This window comes from Ranitomeya variabilis, chromosome 4 (genome assembly GCF_051348905.1).
Source record: "Ranitomeya variabilis isolate aRanVar5 chromosome 4, aRanVar5.hap1, whole genome shotgun sequence".
NCBI lineage: Eukaryota > Metazoa > Chordata > Amphibia > Anura > Dendrobatidae > Ranitomeya > Ranitomeya variabilis.
In genome coordinates this window covers 59,279,036-59,303,947 of record NC_135235.1, presented here as the reverse complement: position 1 = coordinate 59,303,947, position 24,912 = coordinate 59,279,036, and the positions used below count along the sequence as shown (strand labels likewise).

The 24,912-nt window shown below is 42.8% G+C and overlaps 1 protein-coding gene across 9 annotated transcripts in view; it reads left to right on the top strand.

Moving 5' to 3' along the window:
• The window catches only part of MYOF (myoferlin), a 171,413-nt gene that overhangs the window by 96,037 nt on the left and 50,464 nt on the right, over window positions 1-24,912 (top strand). For 3 of the 9 annotated variants that reach the window (XM_077258596.1, XM_077258594.1, XM_077258589.1), the window contains exons 17-26: window positions 19-57; window positions 10,734-10,858; window positions 11,822-11,935; window positions 13,827-14,004; window positions 14,135-14,259; window positions 16,023-16,129; window positions 18,379-18,571; window positions 20,060-20,215; window positions 23,002-23,133; window positions 24,113-24,276. In XM_077258596.1, the coding sequence (XP_077114711.1) occupies window positions 19-57; window positions 10,734-10,858; window positions 11,822-11,935; window positions 13,827-14,004; window positions 14,135-14,259; window positions 16,023-16,129; window positions 18,379-18,571; window positions 20,060-20,215; window positions 23,002-23,133; window positions 24,113-24,276 (1,333 nt within the window). The remainder of the gene's footprint in view (window positions 1-18; window positions 58-10,733; window positions 10,859-11,821; window positions 11,936-13,826; window positions 14,005-14,134; window positions 14,260-16,022; window positions 16,130-18,378; window positions 18,572-20,059; window positions 20,216-23,001; window positions 23,134-24,112; window positions 24,277-24,912) is intronic. The other 6 variants (XM_077258595.1, XM_077258593.1, XM_077258598.1 and 3 more) reach the window with 3 other exon arrangements.

Sequence of the window (24,912 nt, the reverse complement as noted above, 5' to 3'; positions counted from 1 at the left end):
TTTCTTTTTGTAATATAGACAGTGAAACTTCGGGAGTTGGGTCTACGGCATTGGAAGGTGTATATTGTGGTGTGATTTTGATTCCAATTTGATTTTGCAACCCACTGCCCAAACTGTGACTTCATAATTTTTGGTCCTAATGAAAAAATAGATCCAAAAAAATTTACTTTAATTTTTACATGATCTTAAGTAAAATACAGTTTTGGCACTGGAGCCTGCATGGATGTATAGAAGCATGATTTGTCTATGTCTTTGCCATGTGGCTTCTGACTGGAACACATACCGTAGTACGCAGAATCCAACGTGTCATTCTAGCCACTGCAGGGCTTCCATTGTCGTCCTCTACTTATCCTTTACTCTTCGTATAGCACCTACACGTTTCCTAGCTTTTATTCACTCATGTATTAATTCATATTAAACTTTTCAATTACCAAAATTTAGGATTGAAATGTTGCATATTTTAAGACCCATCCAACTCCCATCAGTAATGCCCCTGCACTACTTAAACATATTAAAAGCAAATATGCAAACATCCATCCATTTCCAGACTCCTTGCAACCCAGTCTCCCAGAAATTCCATGTCTACATAGGATCCTCATATCAAAAGATCTGTCAATTGAGTTATATTAGCCAGATAAACTTTTTTTTATACCCATAGTGTTTCAGAGAATATCTGAGAGGTTTTCTCATGCAAGACCAATCAATAGGTTAATTCTATGGCGCATGCTTAGCTGTTTTTGTATCCCCTGTAGACAAAAATGGAAAATGACCATTCACTGCCACTTATACACTGCACCAGTTGTCTGTTGTGGGTATTGAAGGGGGTATCTACAGTTGGACTCGTATTATGTGTTTTATGGGAAAGCCAGTTGTCACAGCTCTGTTGTTGGGTGTCCTGGGACCAGGGACTTCTTCCCTGTCCCTTATGCTAGGGGTGCCATAGCTCGCCAGATTTATTCTGATGGTGAAGACGCCAGGGCCACACACCTTGCCTTAGCTTATAAATCTGCCCTCAGTCTGTATCCTTCCCCCATCCAGGGAAGAAGGGAGTAGTAGTGCACCTTAGTACACCAACCGGATTAACAAGGTAATACGAACAGGGGTAATGGAAAAATACCAAACATACAAATATACACACATAAACAACAGAGGTAAACACCAGTGAGTGGAGGATGAGGTTAATCCAAAGTAGGGGAAGATAGAGAATTAGCATACACTCGAAACCTATAAGGTTATGTGCACACGTTGCGGATTAGACGCTGCGGATTCGCAGCAGTTTTCTATCCGGTTTACAGTACCATGTAAACCTATGGAAGACAAAATCCGCAGTGCACATGCTGCGGAAAATACCGCGTGGAAACACTACGTTGTATTTTCTGCAGCATGTCAATTCTTTGTGCGGATTCCGCAGCGTTTTACACCTGTTCCTTTATAGGAATCCGCAGGTGAAATCCGCATAAAAAACGCTGGAAATCTGCAGTAAATCCACGGGTAAGCCACAAGTAAAACGCAGTGTGTTTTACCTGCGGATTTTTCAAAAACTGAGCAGAAAAATCCGCACAGAAATCTGCAACGTTTGCACATAGCCTAAACAGTCGCAGATAAATCCACCAAACGCCTTCTCCAACAATAACCAACAACAGCCTCCAGCCATGCAGCAAAAGCTACTCTAAAAATGAGTGCCAGCCAGGGCCCAGATTATATAGTAGATGGGAGCTCTCAAAAGAGCAGATTAACCCCTGCACTGCTAAAAAAAAATGTACACAGTTTAATTTGAAGGTGAAGTGCTTCTAACCAGTGCAGGAATAGGAGAAATCGGACTCTGCGGTCTTCTGACTCCTCTGTCGCGGTAAACCCATGACACTAGTACTATATAGCAAAAGTAGTCTTCAATAGTGATGAGCGAGTGTACTCATTGCTCGGGTTTTCCCGAGCACGCTCTGGTGGTCTCCGAGTATTTGTGACTGCTCGGAGACTTAGTGTTTGTTGACTCGGGTGCGTGATTTACAGCTACTAGCCAGCCTGAGTACATGTGGGGGTTGCCTGGTTGCTAGGGAATCCCCACATGTAATCAAGCTGTCTAGAAGCTGTCGATCATGCAGCTGCGGCAAGGAAAACTAAATCTCCAAGCAGTTACAAATACTCTGAGACCACCCGAGCGTGCTCGGGAAAACCCGAGCAACAAGTATACTCGCTCATCACTAGTATTCAACCTATTGCCTTTAACAGTTCACCCTCGTTGCAAACATTTGCAAACTGCACATGCACAGCAGAATAATTTTATTATGATTGCATCATCTATAGATTAGTCTATAGCCAATTTTATTACATTAGGCATGGCTGATTTGTTTGCTACACACACATATACACACACACACACACACACACACACACACCCATTTACATGCATGAGCAATTATGCATTTGCATGGATTTCTGCAAGCATATGTATGGAACATTCACAGAAATGTATGCAACAAATCTGCCATGTGTGAATAAACACTGATGGTGGCCTACGAAACATACACATGTACGATTCTGCTCTCAGATCCAGTTCAGTCAATGCTGCATGGTTCGTGTCCGTGTGTCCAGACCCTACTAATCAACAACCTTTTACAATCTAACTTTGATCTAACTTTTCCCCAAAATGCATTGTAAATTGTTGTTTTACAAGATCGAAATTCTTCCTTTTACTCTTCGTATTGCCAAGGAAGGTTCCGATGTCTTACCACAGAGGTGCTAAAAATGAGCTAAGGAGTCAGTACTAAAGTTGGTATTGCCCTTATGCAGGGGTAGACAATTTCTCTTATTACATGGCATTAATTCCCATGGCCATACCCCATTAGTCAGTCAGTTACAATACTCCTTTCTTGAAGAGCCATGAGCTTTAATACCTTTGGACTGACATCAACTTATATCAAGGTCTAAGGTTGCCAGTACACCTTGGCCAAGCAGCTTTCTCCTGAATTTGACATACACATGAATGCTCAGTTTGACTAAGCCTTGATGTGTTCTTTATGGGAAGCATAGAGCAATACGTTGCCAGACTTGCCTACCTTGAGAACAAAACCATTGAGCGTTTCAATTCAAACTGCCGCTCCTTTGTGCCCCCCCCCCCCCCGAACACAATGGATTGATATCCAATCTGGCAAGCTCTGTCAGCTTTAATATGACCGCAGTGGAACACCTTTTTTAAAGAAAAAAAAAAATTCCAAATTTATTTTATAGATATACAAATCTATTCAAAATTCATCTGATGTGTCATAGATAGGTGGGAGAATGTGACAGTGTAGTAAACGTATTTGGACCACTACTGATTTCCAAGATGAAGGGTAGCCTCTTAAAATCATTCAGCTACGATCATCGATTTTGGTCACCAGAAAGTGACTAATAATAATAATAATAATAATAATTTTTATTTATATAGCGCCAACATATTCCGCAGCACTTTACAATTAAGCGGGGACATGTACAGACAAATTCAATACAAGTTAAGACAATTTAAACAGTGACATTAGGAGTGAGGTCCCTGCTCGCAAGCTTAGAATCTACAAGGAAATGGGGGGGACACAATAGGTGAAAAGTGCTTGTTATTTCAGGTCTGGCAATTATAATGGAGCGCCCCCACACCGCCGCAGGGCCGAGGGGTACCCGGAGCCGGGCCTCGGGGTCTCAGTCCTGGGGTTGTCACGGTGGCTAGACCCGGTCCGTGGCCCTGTCTGTCAGTGGGGGACGTCCGGTGAAATAAGTGGTGTTGTAGCGGTGCAGTTGTGGGGTGCAGGTCGCGGTAAATAACGAGGACACCAGGTTGCAGTCTCTTTACCTCTTTACTGGAGATCTCTGAGTCCTCAGTCCAGAATACGGTTCACCAGGCTGCGCAAGTCCGGCCGGTCCAATGGCACCTCCAGAGTTCACTTCACAGGTGGAAATCGGTGCCTTCCTTCTTAGCGCTATGTGTTGTAGTCCTTCCCTGCTGTGCTTACGGAAAGTACCCCACAACCGTTGTGTCTGTTTCTTAAGTTCCCTCACAACTCGATTAAATGATGTTCTTCTAATCTTCCGTCCCTTCCTGATGTTACAGTTAGAACGGCACCCGTTTGTCGGATAGGCCTGGAGTTCTTCCGGGACCCTAGAGACGCCCCTCTCCCGCAATTGCCTCCCAAGACTTCATAGGTGATATGTGTTAGACAGCCCGCCTTAAACTGACTGTCCTGCCGCTGTTTAGAGTATTGCTTGAAGCTGAATGTTATAATACTCCCTCGGCGTTCCGGCCACCGGTAGTGCGCCTCAGTAGGGTGTTGCTCCGGTCTTACAGCACGACTCCTACTGGTATTCTCCTATTGCTTGATCTCGTTTCTCACTCAGCACAATCTATCTCGCTTCTAGTCCTTTCTTGGGTCCCGCCGCTTCCCGGAGCTGGCGCGGACCCGTTACGTTCTTTTCAATGCCAAGCCTCTGTCAGGATCCCACCCCTGACAGAGACCCTACTGTCTCTTCCTCCACAACACCCTCTGCCACTAGGTGTTGCTTCGCCCAATCCAGTCAGCTTTCTGATCTAACTTCCTGCCTGACCCCCAGTTTACCCACTATGGTGGGGAGTGGCCTAATGAATAGAACCCTTAGCTCCCCCCGGAGGCCCGGCTGTGAAATGTATTGGTGTCTGTGATACCTGGTCAGATGAACTCCTTCAGTGCCATCGGACGCACCATAGCTCCCCATAGTGGCGGAGCCACAGTACTGCAACGACCAGGACTCTGGGGCGCTGCACTAATAAATAGGGATTTTCATATAAAGCTGCATGATCCGGTCATCAGCTCATGTGTTTAAGTGCAATAGTCAAGTATCAAGTGCAGTTATCGTGTGCATGGAGGGTGTGGAGACAGATGAATAGTAGGGGGCAGATTTAGAATAATATTTGGAAGGAGGGAACAGGGCAAAGTTAGTTTACTGAGTAGTTGATGTGGTAGGCTTGTTTGAAGAGATGGGTTTTTAGAGCGCGCTTGAATAGGTCGTGGCTAGGTATCAGTCTGATCGTCTGGCGAAGTGCATTCCAGAGAGCTGGCGCAGCACGAGAGAAGTCTTGGAGACGGAGGTGTGAGGTTTGGATTACGGGGGATGTTAGCCTTAGGTCATTTGTAGAACGGAGGGCACGTGTAGGGCGATAGACAGAGATGAGAGAGGAGATATAAGGCGGTGCAGAACTGTGGAGGGCTTTGTGGGTGAGAGAGTTTATACTGGACCCTGTAGCGAATGGGTAGCCAGTGTAATGACTGGCACAAGATGGAGGCATCGGTGAAGCGGTTGGACAGAAATATGACCCTGGCTGCCGCATTCAAGATGGATTGGAGAGGAGAAAGTTTGGTAAGAGGGAGACCGATCAGAAGAGAGCTGCAGTAGTCCAGACGAGAGTGAATAAGAGCGACAGTAAGAGGCTTAGCAGTTTCAAAGGTGAGAAAAGGTCGGATTCTGGAGATGTTTTTAAGATGCAGTTGACAAGAGCGAGTGAGTGATCGGATATAGGGAGTAAAGGAAAGATCGGTGTCGAATATGACTCCAAGACAGCGGGCATGCTGCTTGGGAGTTATGGTTGAACCCTCCAGGGTAATTTCGATGTTGGGTAGAGTGGGGTTAGTAGAAGGGAGTAACACAAGAAGTTCCGTTTTGGAGAGATTTAGTTTGACAGAGGGAGGACATGATGTTAGAGACAGCAGACCGACAATCCTTGGTATTTTTAATTAGGGTAGGGGGTGATGACAGGGGAAGAAGTGTATAATTGGGTGTCATCAGCATAGAGATGATACTGGAACCCAAATCTGCTGATTGTTTGTCCAATAGGGTCCAATAATATATCGAGGCTTTACTTCACACAAGGCAAAGATTGAGATTGCTTCCCTAGCCCTATATTAAAATACCCTGTCTGAGATAGAGTAGTTTATTACTGTACCACCTGCCACCTAAGAATTGGAGCACCTACCATTCATGCCACCTCTAGTTTTGTCCCTGACAATTGCTATCGATTGGTGTTTTTCGGCACTAAACTCTTTTCTAGGCAACATTCACGCTTAGACTCCATATTGTGATATGCTCTTCCTCTCTATGGTATATACAACACACAATAGGCGACTGTATTTCCCTTAAACTATTATACACCATACATTTATTCTTTTTTTGAAAGCTGTGGGACACCTTTCTTGGCAATACCGACCAAAAATATATTTTACCTGCGTATGTTTTAGTAATGGCAAATCAACTGAATAATACAAACAATCATATGTAATTCATAAAAAATAGTTTCAATGGTATCTTTACTTTTTGAGCACTTTAAGGAAATTTGCACAGCAGTTGCCTAATACCATTAGTCAATTAATGTTTTTCTGAACAATATATTGGGCAATTGCTAGTCCTGCAAATTCCTTGTCATATTACAGTAACTCATAAGTGCAGGTATCATTTTATAACTTCAAATACTTTTTCATTTTGGATTTTAGTATCTCCTACTTAAAGGGATATTATAGTATCAACAAATAGTAAAACTGTCATTATACAATGAATAAGCTTTATTTGCTGAGCCTGTAATGCCCCTTTAACTGTGACATACTAACTCGTACAATGCATTCCTTAAAGGGAACCTATCACCCCGTTTTTTTAAAGATTAGATAAAAATAGTGTGAAATAGGGGCAGAGCTGGGCTTTACATTAGTGCCTTTTTGGTGCCTTTACACCCCCGTTAGGCTGCCGAAATACCTTTGTGAAGTGGCCGTTTTGTCCTGTCACTCAATGATGAGCAGGATCCTGGGGGACAAACAGCGCTGTGACCACGCCCATCCGACCTGACCAACTTGAGTGACAGGACAAAACGGCCACTTCACAAAAGGTATTTCGGCAGCCTAACGGGGGAATAAAGTCACCAAAAAAGCACTAATGTAAAGCCCAGCTCTGCCCCTATTTCACACTATTTTTATCTAATCTTTAAAAAAACGGGGTGATAGGTTCCCTTTAACGCCTGATGCAACTAATCGCCTCTGCTGTTACATTTTTTACAACTAAGACAAAAAGCTAATACCGCTGTACTCCAGATTTACCCTGGTTCACCTTATGCACATTCAGAAAACAACATTTAAAATTACTAATTAAGTTCTTGTTTGAACACTTCAATGTCCTAAAAATGCTTTTTTTTGTGTTTCTGGCTGTTTTTTAATATGCTTTACTGTTTCATCAAATAAAGCATGATCAGTGCTAGATAAATGAAGAAAAAGTACAAAACATAATAGCCTTTCTATAAGGGAAAACTATTCCTAAGATATGAGCTGCTCTTATGTGGGCATGACTACTATATGTAGATCTATTGACCTATCCTCTTCTTTCTTCTCCCTTTCTTCCCTCTTCTCCCTTTCTTCCCTCTTCTCCCTTTCTTCCCTCTTCTCCCTTTCTTCCTTATTCTCCCTTTCTTCCTTATTCTCCCTTTCTTCCCTCTTCTCCCTTTCTTCCCTCTTCTCCCTTTCTTCCCTCTTCTCCCTTTCTTCCCTCTTCTCCCTTTCTTCCCTCTTCTCCCTTTCTTCCCTCTTCTCCCTTTCTTCCCTCTTCTCCCTTTCTTCCCTCTTCTCCCTTTCTTCCCTCTTCTCCCTTTCTTCCCTCTTCTCCCTTTCTTCCCTCTTCTCCCTTTCTTCCCTCTTCTCCCTTTCTTCCCTCTTCTCCCTTTCTTCCCTCTTCTCCCTTTCTTCCCTCTTCTCCCTTTCTTCCCTCTTCTCCCTTTCTTCCCTCTTCTCCCTTTCTTCCCTCTTCTCCCTTTCTTCCCTCTTCTCCCTTTCTTCCCTCTTCTCCCTTTCTTCCCTCTTCTCCCTTTCTTCCCTCTTCTCCCTTTCTTCCCTCTTCTCCCTTTCTTCCCTCTTCTCCCTTTCTTCCCTCTTCTCCCTTTCTTCCCTCTTCTCCCTTTCTTCCCTCTTCTCCCTTTCTTCCCTCTTCTCCCTTTCTTCCCTCTTCTCCCTTTCTTCCCTCTTCTCCCTTTCTTCCCTCTTCTCCCTTTCTTCCCTCTTCTCCCTTTCTTCCCTCTTCTCCCTTTCTTGTCCTCCCTTCCTTCCCGTCTGTTGCTTGCTGTGGTACCACCTTGTAGCTACATTGCTAAGGAGCAGCTGATAATGCTAAATTGCTGAGGGGGAATCTGTCAGTTGGATCATCCCTCCTAAACCGTCTATATGGGCATGAAGGACATAGGAAGTTGAATAAAATGATACCTTGATTTCTGCTATGCGATGTCTTATTTCAGAGAAATCCACATTTTTCTTGTGTAAAATGAGCAGTTAAGATCTATGGGCTGGACATAGATCTCTCTGAGATTCTGCCTCCAGAGCTATGTCCAGCCCATAGATCTTAACTGCTCATTTATGTATAAGAAAAACATTGAGAAATGGATCACAGATCTCAAGCTGTTATTTTATTTAACACCCATATGCCTATATAAACCGCTGAGGAGAGTTGATGGAACTGACAGATCCCCTTTAAAAAAAAATTAAAAAAAATCTCTAAGCTGAACAATTTAAAGGGGTTCTCTGGCAATAGATTTTTTTCCTTTCTTAAAGGGATATATCACTACTATGACAACCCCTTCTCTATCTGAATGTTTGCCATGGTGAAAATAAAACCGCTAATACTCTCCTCCCGTTCCGGCGCCCGATTTACTGTCAGTGGAACAAGACGTAGGCTATTTTAATGTACTGCAGTGATTACCTTCATAGGCAAAATGAATGTGATTTGTTAAATAAAGATATTTTGAAATATATTCATGTAGTAATTACATATTCTTTCTTATTTTTTGTCTATTCATGGAGAATCCCTTTAAATGAGTTTTTTCCGATGATAAAGTGCTGGCATGTTGCTAAGGTGTGTGCAACGGGGGCCAGGGTGGTAGCCGTACAGAGGGATTGCTGCTGCTTCCTCCTCACACCCCGATGCTCCGCTACAGAAATATCATGTCCATTTTGTGGTGTGCTGTGTGTGTCAAGTAGTTCACCCACCTGTGAGTCAGAATCCTTTGCAGCATACAGGGCTCCAATCCGTCACAGACAGACACAAATATTATCAAAGGCCCGATTGATTTTCAATAAAACGTTACTCAATTCGTGCATCTTCATAACAGACTTAATCCAGCAATCTTCAAAAGACATAAGAACTTCTCGTCCTGCACTTTCCCTGGTCTTTTCCATCAGATTATCTTCTAGCACCGTGGCTTCCAGACCCGCAGTCCCCTGGGAATTCCAGCTTTCTGATACTAGGTGCTCCCCGTCCACTTTCCCCATCCTGGGTGAAAAATCAGGTTGCCTCTGCAATTCCTGTTTGGACCATAAGTCTGGGACGTCACGGGAGGTAACCCACAGACTAGCCACCGACCCTTCCAGAATGCCTCGCTTCCCACGTGCTTCAAGATCTAACATCTCCAGACCTGCTTCCCTCAGGGCTTCTTCTGTCTCTTTCAGCTGTAACTCACCACACAACTACTACCGCTCCTTCTAGAACAATTCCTCTCACTCTGCTCTAGCTCCTCCCACTACCCGAAAATTACCTCAGGAAGGCCCTCTCCCTGCCACTACACTTGCTCCGCCGCCTTCCTCAACTGTCACTACTCTGACTGAAACCAGTTCTCAACACAATCTAATCTCTTACGCTTCTTTCACACTTCCGTCGGTACGGGGCCGTCATGAAGCGTCGGCACGGCGTACCATCGGACGTTGTGAAAATTCGGCACAACGTGGGCAGCGGATGCAGTTTTTCAACGCATCCACTGCCCATTCAAAAGTCCCGGGGAGAAGGGGGCGCAGTTCCGGCCGCGCATGCGTGGTAGGAAATGGCGGACCCGACGTACGAAAAAACGTTCCCTTGAACGTTTTTTCGTGACAACTGTCCGCCAAAACACGATGCATCCAGTGCACGACAGACTCGACGTATGGCTATATGTCACAATCCATCTGCAATACAAGTCTATGGGAAAAAACTCATCCTTCGGGCACATTTGCAGGATGCGTTTTTTTCCAAAACGACGCATTGAGACGGAGGACAAACGACGCAAGTGTTAAAGTCGCCTTACTCTACAGTGCTCCCTTAACACTAACCCACAACTACACTGCCATAACCCTTACCAATGCTGACCTACCACTGCCACTGACTGTCCCTATTCCTGTCCCTAACACACAGATATAAGAACAGTGTCAGCCATTATCATATCAACCAGTGTCAGCTATCATAAACTACACAGGACACACAGCAAACACAAAACATACCCAGTTTCATTAGGTAGGCATGCACAGGAATGCAGGGCTCAAACCAGCCGCCTGCACACCCCCTTACATGTGCCTCAACCAAAGATTGGTAAAGGTCTAACCTTTTTGCAAAAAAAAAAGGGTTGCAGCGCTGGTTTAACGAGTTCTCATTTCGTCTTAACCCATGCTGCGCCAGTCATTGGCTGTGTGGCACTTTGCAAGAGAGTAATGGGAAATATTGCTATATCTGAGCTGCATGCCCCTTATTTTTCTGGATTGGTGGAGATCCGACCTCCATATCGTAGCAATATGTCAGCACTTTGTTGGATGGAAAAACCCTTATAAACCTATACACACCTCTGTCCATCGGAAAAAAGTTCCCTCCAAAACGGTGCACCATGCTCACTGTATAGTAGCAGCTTCTATTTTAGAATTAGTTTTCCTTTCGCCCTAGTTTCCTAATCCCAGTGTGATCTTTCCAAGCAGCAGGTAGTGACAAGGAGGTTGGATTCCTGCCCACTTTTGGACCTTGTTACCTTAATCTATATGGGAGCCCTAGAGAATTCACTGGATTTCCTGACCCGTATGATGATCTCAACTTTGGAAAGGTACTTTAGAACCGCAATGAAATATTAATTTACTGTCATATTTCAGGACTAATTAAGTATTTGTGACCAAAGTCTGACTGGTCCATCAGAGCACAAGCGGATCTTCAAATGGGCCAGATACCATAATGGACCCCAAACATCCAACAGGAGAATGTGATTATGCCTCTGCTGGAGTAAAGTTGGTGGTGTAGCAATTTCCACCGCTCATCATGAATTTCGTGGTTTGCCGCACCCTCGTCCTGATCCAGCTTCGGCAAAGTTGAACTGAGTCCCACGGAAATGCCAGTCATGGTTTTTTTTTAGTAACTTCTCGTTGTGCAAAAAGATTACCACTTTTTTCAAAGCTTTTTTTCAACAGAAAATCTGGCGATTTAAAGCTTTGATGGATCACCCCCACATTCTCTTAAGGTTTTAGTTAATGTCAGTACACCAGGTGCCTCCTTCTGTTTTTTTTGACTCATCTGCAGACATGAGCCAACCTTAACTTTGCCGTCTCTCACAATAATTAGTTGCTCTCTGCAGTCTCTGGCTCTCTGATCCGGTGTATGAACCCAACTGATCTGGTGGTGACACGAACAACCCAAGAGCTTTACAGCTGTACGGGACGTGGTCGACAGGAGGGCTACCGCCAATCTTGCACGCTACACTCCCCTCTGTTCTACTCCCAGCTGGAGACACGCACACCCCGCACAGTACTGGGCTGTACAATGGACTCTGTCCACTTCGAGCTTTACTGATCTCTTCCCCTGGAAACCACTTCTTGTTGTGCCTTCTAGCACAGACAACGTGTAATGATCACCATTCACCAATGCAAATAAAACATGTGTAGAGCATGGGCTCTACAATTCCTCTGGTGGGCTCATGCGGCCGCAGTCATGGAATAAGGTCTTCTGTCATCATGGGAAAACAGAGTTTTACATGTAATATAAGTCATGGCTGATGATGGTGCTCTTCATGTTGCAGGGAGAAGGTGTAGCTTATAGGGGAAGAATTCTTGTTGAACTGACAACCAAACTTGATGGCACACCAGCAAAAAAGATTGAGGATATACCAAGTGATGATATACTCGTTGTAGAGGTAAGTCCACCTGTGACCCCAAACTTATGATTAAATGGTTATTTAGCATATCCAGTGTGAGTTGTGGAAACCATTTGTGGCCATAAGGACTTGAGATGCCCGGTGACACTTGAAAAAAAAATCTCAAACAAGCAAAATTGAACCCATGAAGATAAGTCAAGAGATCCTCAGGATACTACTGTATCTGAGCCACGGTAATGCGAGACCTGTAATCTAATTCACTAGGATCTTTTGGTGTGTACAACCTGCCACTCCATTCAACTCCTTCTGTCTACAGACTTGTGGCCATAGTCTGCTGATCCATGGGGGGTCCCCATGGTGGAGCCAGTACTGATCGAAGTGTTATCACCTATCCAGGAGATGGGTAATATCTAGAATAATTCTTTAAGAGAGCCTTAAGCTATCCAGTATCCTTTTGTCAGACTCAATATCAATCTAATATAAGCCACCATGATTGTGGCGTGTGACTGGCATCTGACCGATATCTGAAAGATTACTCCATTACAGGGAATATAAAAAATTGTATATTAGAATGATCATAAAAGAGTTTATTGGAATTCGCCTAAAGAGGTTGTCTACCTTTTGGCGGCGATTATTTTTTTTTTTTTTTTTTTTTTTTAAAGGGGCATTATCAAGTTATTGATTTAATTAGTTAGCCAAAATTAAATTAAGCAACTTTTCAATTGACTTTTTCTATCTGCTCTAATTCTCCTGCAGTGAGAGCTTTTATCTTTCATAGTGTATAGCAGGTTTCCATGGATCTCGGCCACTAATGCCTGCCCAGACCCCTGGCAAAGTGTGCACAGTAGTTACATTCAAGGAGAGAGGATTACTCCTAATATCCCAGCCACCTTTATCAAGCCTGCTGATTTTTATACAGCAGTTAGCTGCTCACCTCCCTCCCCCTCCCTCTTAACTCCTGACAAGCTGCTGTTATAAATACTGCAAAATCACCAACCTAACAGCATCAGCTTCTTCCACTCCATTTCTCCTAATCATAGTTCTTGCTGTCTTGAGTCCTGTGCTTGTTCAAATTCCCTGTTATCTCTGTGTTAATGCAGTGATGGCAGTGCACACTCCAGAACAAACACTGATAGCTGAATGTGTTACAGCAGAACTTGTGCTGAGCTTTATAGTTCTGCTAATACTACAGCTCTGCTACTCCCCAGAATGGTCACTCAAAAATGAGTAACCACCCTTCCAGAGACCAAGAAATATGGAGACAATAGGGGGCTGCATATCTGTGAGCTGCTCAAGAGACAACTTGAGAATACCCCTTTAAATACATGTAAAATGAGCTAAAGATCATTTTTGCTAGTGGATTTCATTAAATATTTTGCATATTCTTCCTTCTGTAGCCTAGGTCTGGCACTGTATTTTTTTATTTTTTTTTACGGCTGCAGAATGAGTTTATTAAGAATCTATCAGTGAGCCCACTATTCTGATGGGGAGATTGTAATTCTTATAACTGTCTTTTTTTAGCTGATTTATGACCACAAAGCACACGGAAGTTGAATGTGCAGGAAAACAAAAAGCATGTGAAAGCCAAACTGTGTAAAATGTTTAATGATATCACAAATGCCAGAATTTAAGTGAAAAAAAAATGTCCTCATAGACATAAAGCAGTGGGTCACCTATGTTCACAAGATATACGGTATCTGTTTTTAACTTGCTTATTTCAGTATCTCCGAATGATCTAGTGGGAAATGTTAAGTGCAGAATTGTGAATTCAGCTCTGGGTTATAATAAAGGCAGCAGATTGTATTTACTACATGAAAATTGTATTTCAAATTTACTTTTTTATTTATTCTGTCTCTATATAGAATCTGTAAAATTGTACTTGATTACTGACCGTGCTTTGTAAGTAACCTAACGCGCATCTTTTACTCAGAAATATCAGCGCAGGAGGAAGTTTGGCTTATGCGCCGTCTTCCATTCAGCCACCATGCTACAAGACATAGGTGAAGCCATACAATTCGAAGTGAGCATCGGAAACTACGGCAATAAATTTGACAGCACTTGCAAACCTCTTGCGTCAACAACTCAGTACAGCCGCGCAGTATTTGATGGTACGTAAACACACAAATTCTGTGAAGTCCAAGTTTCGTCCTTCTGAGATGAAGCCTTCAAGGCGGCTCTTCTAACATCATATTTAAAGATGGTAGAAACGTTAACCACTTACCCTAACATCACTTCCAGGTAACCTCTATTACTACCTCCCATGGTCGGCCACCAAACCAGTGGTAACACTAACGTCCTACTGGGAAGACATTTGTCATCGACTCGATGTTGTCAATATGTTGCAGGCGATGATGGAAAGGCTGGTGAGTAGATTGTGGAGGTCCATTATATGTTTTTTATGATTTGTAGTCATTATAATTATTTTGTAATCATGATCATCACCGTCTTGAATATGAAAGTGGCCATGGTGGTTCGTCTAGCTCATGGGATCAGTGGCAAATATCTAACTGTGTCAAGAGAAGGTAGACCAAGTCAAATTGATTATTTAATGTTGTTGCGACCACTAAAGAAGAAAATAGAAACGAGTGATGAGCGACGTTCTGGGATAAGGTGTTACCTGCCATGCTCGGGTGCTAAGAGTGTCTTCGGCGTGCTCGAAAAATATATGTTCGAGTTCCCGCTCCCCCAAGTCTAACAAACGAGCAATCCCTGCATGTGCTGCGTCTGTCGAACAGCCACGAGACATGCTTCCGCGGGGACTCAAACGTATTTTTCGAGCAATCTGAAGACACTTGATTATCGGAGAATGTTTGTGTGCTAATGCCTTATCCAAGGACATTCTCATCAAACCAAAAATCTGAAAATTAATCCATCCTAATGAACATGTATAAATAAGATGCTGAGAAAAAATGTGCAGGATATAAGTAACTACACAAAATTAATGAATCCATTGCGAAACGTGCATCAGGTGGATGGTGGGTGAGACGCTGCTTTAACATTTTCTTTGGCATTTATGGAATCTGTTCCTTTTCGGGATTGTCTCTCTGGTCCACAATGACCTCCATTACTTCTATTTTCCCTGTGAAGTATCACAATGTCCTTTTCACATTGTTAACTTTATTTTTCTTGTGATTCTTTTCGCACTTTACCTATTCTATTTTTGTCTGCGTGATATTTTTTTGATTGGCTCACCCACCATTTAATGCTCCATGTGTTTGTGTATCTTGGCTTTTTAAAAAAAATGTATACATGTTTTAATGGCATTTTAATAAGCTATTTACATTTTTATTATTGTGATTACGTATTTCTTAAAGAGGAAAGTAGTAATATACAGGAGTATTCAAACAATGGCAGTGAAAAAAAAAATTCAGCTCACCCTTGATGGAAACCAGACCAGTTTCTGGCGTGGAGAGGCCCGGAGTCTTGTCTCTGCCGACGTTGGTATTGCTTCTGAAGGAAGTGAGTCCAGCTTCAATCCATAAAATCAAATCCTTTATTTCATGATTAAAATAGATGAAATAAAGGATTTGATTTTATGGATTGAAGCTGGACTCACTTCTATCACAAGTAGTCAAACAGTACATGGGTGGACCGGTCTACTAATGTAAGTGGCTTCAGCTCATAGTCTAAGTGGGCACATAAACCCTAATAGAACATTTGTAAAGTAACTTAAAGGGGTTGTCTAAATCTTGACAACCAAGGTATAATAGGTTTTCAAGATTTGTATCAGTTTGTAAAAAAAAAAAGTGATTTTAAAATATTCGATGCCTCCTTGAGTGTCGTTTTATGCCTAGTGCAGGGATGTGTGGGGAAGGCCATGATGCAGAATTCAAAAAGTGCCAAAGATAGATCATGTGATCCCGAGAATGGAGCATTGGTGCACATACTCAACCACCGCTCCATTAACTTCTGTAAAACTGATGGAACTGCCATCTCCGTCAGTCCCATAGAGGTAAATGGTGCCGTGGTCGACCATGATCATCATCACTCCATTCGTAAGGAGGGTAGCTGAGGGTCCCGATGGTCTGACCCAGAGTAATCATACTTAACACCTACCTAGTGGATAAGTAATGTATTTGGTACATACCTGTAACTCTCTAATATTTTTGGGTCTCAATGTTTTTAGCAAGCCAACATCTCCGCACTGAAATCCGCAGTACAAGCAAAGATTCCAGATTCAAGACTGGCAGAAATATGGCTGAAGCTCATCGATCAGCTTATCGAAGACTGCATGTATGTATGGATGTGTACGATGGGAGTATTCTTCCTTAATGGTTTATTAACCCATTTCACACATTAGGATGTGAATAAACGCCCTGGGCAGGGATCAATTAGCGTGGAGGGTATCTATGTCATAGCCGGCATCATGAGTCCAGCCATGATTGTTAACCATTTGGGTGCCACTGTCCATTTCTGACAGTGGCGTTTCAATAAACTGGTTGACTGTGTTTGCGTGCACTGGTTTCCCTCAATTCCGCATTCCCGACAGGATCACAGGGTACCATTGGGTCACAATGGCTGCCGGGGGGCCTACACTGCCGTGGGAAGAGCTCCTTGGCACCTATGACTCTTCCGAAAATTGGAAATACTCTGATTGCAGTTTTAAGTTCTCCAAGGTGACTACAAAAATCAAGAAAAAAATAAAAATAAAAATAAAACATAATTCGGGGAAAAATAGATATAAATTCAACTCCAGAATAAAGAAAAAAAAAATTGATACATTTGGTATCGTCACATCTGTTGTTTTATTTGGTCTCCACACCTCACTAAAATTGCAATAAAAACGTTGGCTCGCTACGTGAAAAGGAAGAACTTGCTTTACTTCATCAACAAAATGAAAAACTTTACAGGTGTTGGGAAATGGCAACACAAAGCAAAACATTTTTTCTTTTCTAAATTTTGGTTTTTAATTGCTTAAGTAGAAGTAATAAAAAAAAAACTATGGACGGTTGGTATCTCCATAATCACACTGACATGAGCAATTGTGTTTTTTTTGCCCGATGTGTTTTTTTTTCCGGTACATTGTACAGTATAATAAATTGTGCCGTTCAGAAACTACAGCTTGTCCCACAAAAATAAAATAAAGGTTTATGGCTCTTAGAAAAAGACGTGAAAAAATGAGGCACAAAATGTCTAGTTGGTACCTAGCAATTGATTTACTTCTAATCAATCATGTTATCCTTGCACGGTTCTTCGTGCACGGACTCTTTGTATATTGCAGCCAATCTGAAAGAGCCAAGCTGCAGTGTGAAACATGGAGAGCAGAGAAGCAGCCTAAGTCTCTGATGAGCAAGGGACGTAGCTTCCTGAGCATCACCCACTCCCCAAATACAGTGTAATGAAGCTGCATTCACTAGGCATAATGCAGCAGTAAGCGTCCAGCCCCCAATAATAAGTATTGTATAAGTCATTTGCAGCATATTGTATGTAATGCCGCATATTTAGGTGTTCACGTTCACACCAATTATGGGTCTCAGTTTGCAGTCGGTGAATGAAAACCCTGTATATATTCATAACTTAGAAACCTGTCTTGATTGTGCTACTCACAGCTGGAGGTTTGTTACAATGTATTCGGCCTCTGTGCACAAGATATTCCTATCCTTCTGATCTGTCTGTTATCTCATTTCTGTTTTTGCCTATTTATCTTCACCTTTTCCTTCTCTTGCGCTTTCCTACCTGTATATGTGGCAGTGGATGGATTCGCTCTCTTATCCGCTATCTGCGATAGAGAATGGGAGCCTTTCCGGGAGATAACAGGACCCCGTGGTACGCAGACGTGGAGTTTGCTGTGACTTATTGTGTATTGGACTGGGGTGCCTTAGACCCCCAGTAACATGAATTCTGGGGACCCGCTACTCATCTACACGCCGCATTACATTCTTGGCCAGAACATGCTCTATGCATTTGAATGGAAAGGTGGCGGCATCATCCTGCGGTTTTAACCACAAAATATTGCAGTTTTTAAATCGATTTTTTTTTTTTTTTTTTGCATGATTATTAACGATGCAGTTGAAAACTGTGTGGGTTTGAAGTAAGCGTGCATGTCAGTGAAGCCTGTTATGACCCATTGCCGAATCCCTCTAAGTAGCTTGATGCATGGCTTTACCTTGACCTGAGGCCCCCTTTGCCCTATGAGCAGGTGGGTGCGTGCTGGCACATGGGCAGGCCACAGATTGGTGGGGAAAGGGCCCTGTGAGCGATGTCGAGGAGGCGGGAATGGAGCATATTGGTTGGCTTCTCCGTTTTGTTCTCTTTAGCAGCATCTATGTAATGGCTAATTAGTTATATACTTGGGCTGTGTGCTGACTTTTTATTTAGTGTATTAACACCGTATACAGTGCCATATACTACTTGTATTAGGCAGCGGAGTAGGGGACCATTCCATAAAGGGGCCCACCAGGAGTTTGACCTGTTCCCCTGTGGCCAGTCCGAGCCAGCAAGTGAATGTGATTAATATGTCACTCTGCTTTACTAATGTTTAGGAGACCGCTACCTTCTCTGGAAGGGAAGTCCCATGTCACAGTGCTGGACATGCAGCTGTATAAGCTCAGACAGACTTCCCTGAAGACGATGGGGGAGGCAGCCGTACGGATGAGGGGCGAAGCCACCGACGTGAAAGCCACACTGCCGGAAATAGAAGACTGGCTGGAAAGACTGCAGCAGATTGCAGAAGAGGTCAGTAAATTACATGTTATACATGTCACATACTTGCCAAATTTTGAGAAGGGAGATTATAGAGGGGATGTGTAAAGAGGCAGATGCTGCACAAAATATCTGGCCTCGTCCAATCCAATTTATGGAAGACCAACTTAAAATTTTTAACTTTTCAAACAATGCATATGCTGCCTCAAATCGTACAGATCCAAGACCAGACCCCCTCAACTTATACAGATCCCAGACCACACCCCTTCAACTCATACAGATCCCAGACCAGACCCCTTCCACTCATACAGATTCCAGACCCCCTCCACTCATACAGATCCCAGACCAGACCCCCTCCACTCATACAGATCCCAGACCAGACCCCCTCCACTCATACAGATCCCAGACCAGACCCCCTCCACTCATACAGATCCCAGACCAGACCCCCTCCAGTCATACAGATCCTAGACCAGACCCCCTCCACTCATACAGATTCCAGACCAGACCCCCTCCACTCATACAGATCCCAGACCAGACCCCCTCTACTCATACAGATCCCAGACCAGACCCCCTCCACTCATACAGATCCCAGACCAGACCCCCTCCACTCATACAGATCCCAGACCAGACCCCCTCTACTCATACAGATCCCAGACCAGACCCCCTCCACACATTCAGACCCCCAAATCACACCCCCTCAACTCATACAGACCCCCTCAACTTATACTGTCCACCAGAATAAGCCCCAGACCGCACCCCCTCAACTGATAGACCCCATTAAGTCACACAGTCCCCTAGACATCTGCCGTTACATCTGTCGTGCTCCCGCTGAACTCCCATGACTGAAGCCTGAACACTACTGGAAGGATAAAGTTCATTCCTTCCTGGCAGCGGGGCTCTCGGTGCCAACGCAGCATGCTATTAACCTGCAGATTAAACCCATATCTGCAGGTTAATATTTTTTCACGTGACCTGTTCCCTTTAAAATGCATATTCACGGTGAAAAACTTCCTTTAAGGTAATCTTTTAGCACATCTTTATATATGGAAGTAGTGCTATAACTGTATAGGCACTTTCCCTCCAAAAACATTATACCTTTTTTTGTAGAGATCTGAGCTGCCAGTCTTGATAAGTCTAATGTTGAAGTAAAATGCAAATCAGGCTAGAAGTGCCGTGGGGGCGTGTCAATGTACTTGGAAGATACCGTCCCCTCAGCACTTCCAGCCTGATTTGCATTTCACTTCTACACTAGATTTCTCATGACTGGCACCTCTGATCTCTACAAAAAAGGTATCATTTTGATCAGGGTGATAGGCGCCTTTACAATTGTACCACTACTTCCATATGTAAAATCCTACTGACAGCATCCCTTTAAATTGATGCAGATTGGAGTTGTTTCATTACAAAGCTTTGGTTTGCTAATATGTAATCTAATCTGTAATCCTTAATAAAATGGTTTTCTTATTGTGGGATCCCTGTGATAAAATGATGACTAATCCCCTCGTCACGTTTCCATTTTAGCCTCAGAACAGTATGCCGGATGTGATCATCTGGATGATTAGAGCGGAGAAGAGACTGGCGTACGCCCGTGTCCCTGCCCACCAGGTTCTTTTCTCCTCCATTAGTGAAGAGGCCTGTGGGAAATATTGTGGGAAGACTCAGACAATCTTCCTGCAGGTAGGTGACTAAGTGTCCACTTCATGTAATGCTATAATATCTGCACCCCAATATATGTCAGATTACTTAAGTTTGGTTTAACTGAAGACCCCTTCTATTAGCTGAAACTATTGATAATGAGGCCTGTAAAATGAGGCCTGTATGAAAAGCTGCCCTAGTTGCCCATAGCAACCAATCAGGGCTCAGCTTTCATTTCTAAAACTGCTTTGGTAAAATAAAAGCTGAGTTCTAATTGGTTGCTATGAGAAACAAACACCAATTGAGTCAAAACTGTTGAAAAGAAAAATTGTCACCTCTCCTAACATTTCTCTTCAGTAAATACTCGTATTCCCCATTAGATTAATTTGTGGTGTTCCTTTAGTTATTCCTCTTGAAAATGTATGGTTGGATTAAAAATTGGGTGTCGTTATTCCTCCCTGTGAAAAGGGTGTGTCCATATAAAGCCTAATATCAGCGCCGATCGATCTGTGGTAGACTGGTAACAACCAAATGCCTCCAATTAGCGTATAGTTCTTCTAATTTGCTATGTCGCATACCCCATGTGCAGGGCATTGGAGTAGCTTAGTTAGAGGTTAGTGGTTGTGACCGTGAATACCTAAGCTACTGCAATGCCCAGCACATGGGGGAAGCGACTTACCGAATCCGAAGGACTATTCTAAATTTCTAATTGGAGGCATTAGCTAATATTTTTATTACACCTACTGCATATTGGGATTGGATCTTGGAGAAGGGAATACCCTTTTTAGGTGTTTTAGTGTATTTGATCTTTAACCCATGTGAGACTCATTATGGTGATTATTGCACTGTAGCCCCTTCCCTCTCCAGGGTGTATGTGTATATCGGAGATGGGTGTATGTGTATATCGGAGATGGGTGTATGTGTATATCGGGAATGGGTGCATGTGTATATCGGGGATGGGTGAATGTGTATATCGGGGATGGGTGTATGTGTATATCTGGGATGGGTGTATGTGTATATCGGGGATGGGTGTATGTGTATATCGGGGATGGGTGTATGTGTATATCGGGGATGGGTGTATGTGTATATCGGGAATGGGTGTATGTGTATATCGGGAATGGGTGTATGTGTATATTGGGGATGGGTGTATGTGTATATCGGGGATGGGTGTATGTGTATATCTGCGATGGGTGTATGTGTATATCTGGGATGGGTGTATGTGTATATCGGGGATGGGTGTATGTGTATATCGGGAATGGGTGTATGTGTATATTGGGGATGGGTGTATGTGTATATCGGGGATGGGTGTATGTGTATATCTGCGATGGGTGTATGTGTATATCTGGGATGGGTGTATGTGTATATCGGGGATGGGTGTATGTGTATATCGGGGATGGGTGTATGTGTATATCGGGGATGGGTGTATGTGTATATCGGGGATGGGTGTATGTGTATATCGGGGATGGGTGTATGTTTATATCGGGAATGGGTGTCTGGAGCGGGCTCAAGAGCTGAGCCCGCATCAAATACAATGGGTGCCGGTTGTGTTATACACCCAGAACCTGCCTCTAACAGCAGTGATTGGAGTTGGGTACAATCTCCGCTGTTGAACCATTGAAGGCCACTGTTGCTGCAATCTTTGTACTTCTATAAAGCCCAGTATATAGTACAAGCCATAGAATAGACTGTTATTCTCCTAACAGGACAGTAAAAAAAATTTAACCCCCCCCCCCCAAAAAAAAAAAAAAAAAAAAGCAATGAAGACATTGTATGTATCTCAAAATGGTACCAAAACTACAACCTGTCATGAAAAAAACAAGCCCTCACACAGCTACATCAGTGGAGAAATAAAAAGTGTACAGGTCTCCGAAAATGGCGACACAGACCATTTTTTTTTTTTTCATCGTATTGCCAAGTTAATTTTACCACACAATAAGCTCCATAAAAATAAAAAATAAACCATTGCAGACTTGTGTCTTTATTTTTGCATTTTACAATAAAATATGTCGTCCTAAGGCTATTTATAAAAAAAAAAAAAAAAAAAAAAAAAAGTTTTGACTCTTGGATGAAGGGAAGACAAAATGAAAGTACAAAAATTAGATCCAATGTGAAGGGGTTAATGGCGGTACTTTGCCCATCACTTTATTATATGTATTTTTTATATTGCATTGTTTGAACTGTAAGGTGTATTTTCGGACTTCGCATTTTTTCTTATAAACCTTCCTCTTGGGGCGATCATTATACACTTTAGATTTATTTTGTTTTGTTACATACTTGTTTGTTGCATTACTACATGGTCTGCCATGTGGGGTGACCTCTAGCCATAGTTTGCAGTGATCGATCATATGGTGCACATTTGAGGTTATTGTATTGTCCTTGTGTTAATGCTTTTGGATGGATGGAGGTGCAGCCTATTCAATATGGGACATTTTTTCTTTGGATTGTGGTTATGACTCTAATGTGGGGTATATGCACCCTTGGACTGGCCCACTGCAGTACAGGAGAATCCTCCGGTAGGCCGCTGTGAAGAAGTGCTAATGAGCAGTGCTATTACACTTGATTCACAATTTACGGAAAAAGCTATAATCTAATCATTCATTAAACTAGCTGGCCAAATTAATATTACATAGAAGGAAAAGTAAATTTGTGTACTAGGGTCAGGTTATCTTTACATGTAGCTGAACAGTGGGTCCCGAGAATAAATGTTACTAGTGGGTCTTTGCCAACCCAGTCCGACGCAGGGTGTATGCCAATGTCCATGAACAATGTGACGCCCGGTCCTATTCTATAGAAATGTCTCACCGTGCAGATTTTCTCTTGTATCCTAGTACCCGATGGACAAAAATAAAGGCGCAAAAATTCCGGTTCAGTTACGAGTCAGCATGTGGCTGGGGCTGTCCGCTGTCGAGAAGAAATTCAACAGCTACGCGGAAGGGACCTTCAGTGTATATGCCGAGATGGTAAGAGCGACATAGCCACTGTTTCGGAGATTGGGCAGTTCAGTTTTTGTTTTTTTATAATTGGTGGCCATTTGGATTAGCTCCTCAGAATTTTAGGGCAAAATTTAAATTTTATTACTTCTCTATTTACCTGGTCTCTATAAAGGGTTCTCGCATCTATGACATCACTTTATGGTCAGTGGGGGCTCAGCCTCTGGGACTTCAGTCCTGAGAATGAAGGGACTGCAGTGCTAGATCTCAAAGGAAACCATCGCATCATTATTGCTAACTGCGGCCACCACTAGAAGGCGCTCACTGCATACTGATATTTAATGATGTTTTATGGTTTCGGAAAACAATGTCTTTGCTTCAGCTTTTTTTAAATATCATGTAGTCCTTTGCTCCCCCTCCCCAGCTACAGCGCCGAGTCTCTGCCCCCACTCCAGGTTTTTCTTTTTTTCTATAACAATCTGTATCCACAAGGGCTGGAGTTCTCTGAAACCAGAAAACCCTTTAACTTAGTAATCAGATATTATGTAATATGCTTCTAATGGGAAGGGAAGCCAAAATTGTAAAATTTATCTTTCTGAGCAAGGAAATTGGAATTTTGCAACATGGTGCCGATTTCAGCTTTCGGCAGATTCCTAGGCACTTAAGAGTCGTAGGAGAATTAACTATTTTACTTAGGATATAGATCACAAATGATCAACATTACCACAACATGGAGGATACAGGAGCGAATAATGGCAAATAAAACTGAGGAGTCATACGATAGAATCTAGAGGAAATACATACAGCAGATGGCGCTGTGTTGCTTCACATAGTCCCTCCACAGAATAGGCCTGCAGCTGTTGTAAACTACAAATTAGTGATAAAGATCTAAAACTAATTTTATTTTTTACCTAAAAACAGTGTTAAAATGTAAAATGTTGACCTCAATGAAGGTGCTGTACTTTACACAGGTTGTTAAATCTATTTCTTATACTTTGCTTTTGACCAGTATGAGAACCAAGCTCTGATGTTCGGGAAATGGGGAACCACGGGTCTGCTGAAACGTCCCAAATTTTCTGATGTCACCGGAACAATCAAACTGAAACAGGAAAGTTTCCTGCCACCAAAGGGCTGGGAGTGGGAAGGAGACTGGAATGTGGATCCGGAGAGAAGGTGAGAATTATTGCGTTAGTGATATCTGGTGTTAAAGGGATCTTTAGGACCCTGTCCGCTGTGGTATCCGACTTAATCAGTGGATGCTGGCGCAGCCATTACCAAATGTATGAGGAACATTGGCTTGTGAAAGACGCACAGATTGTGTTCTGGAGGAGAATTTATTTGAATGCCATTTTTCAATCCCGATTAATTTCACACTATTTCCACCACTAGGTGTCAGTAGAGTATATGTTGCCCGGGCCATATATTCTATACACGTTGTCACATTAATATATGATGTGAGGTGTCATGTGTATTTATTAAAGGGGATGTCCACCACTTTTTTTTTTTTAAGGTGATTTTTATTGATATTTTAAACGAATAATACAAACTTAAATGTCAGATTAATGCTCCAAGTAACAGGTAACAAGTGGAAAGGGGAGCGGTACATGTAACAAGGCAAGGGGTAAGAAACAAGGCTAGGGTTAAGGCAAAAGGAACTTACTTTTTTTTTTTCTTAATGTTACAATAGCTACTTCAGGAGTGTAAAAGAAAAAAAAAATAATCCAATAACATACATGATTACCGGACCTGCGCCGTTTCATCACACCACTGCCTGTGTTCTCCTCCTGTCTCTTGTCTGCTTCTTATTGC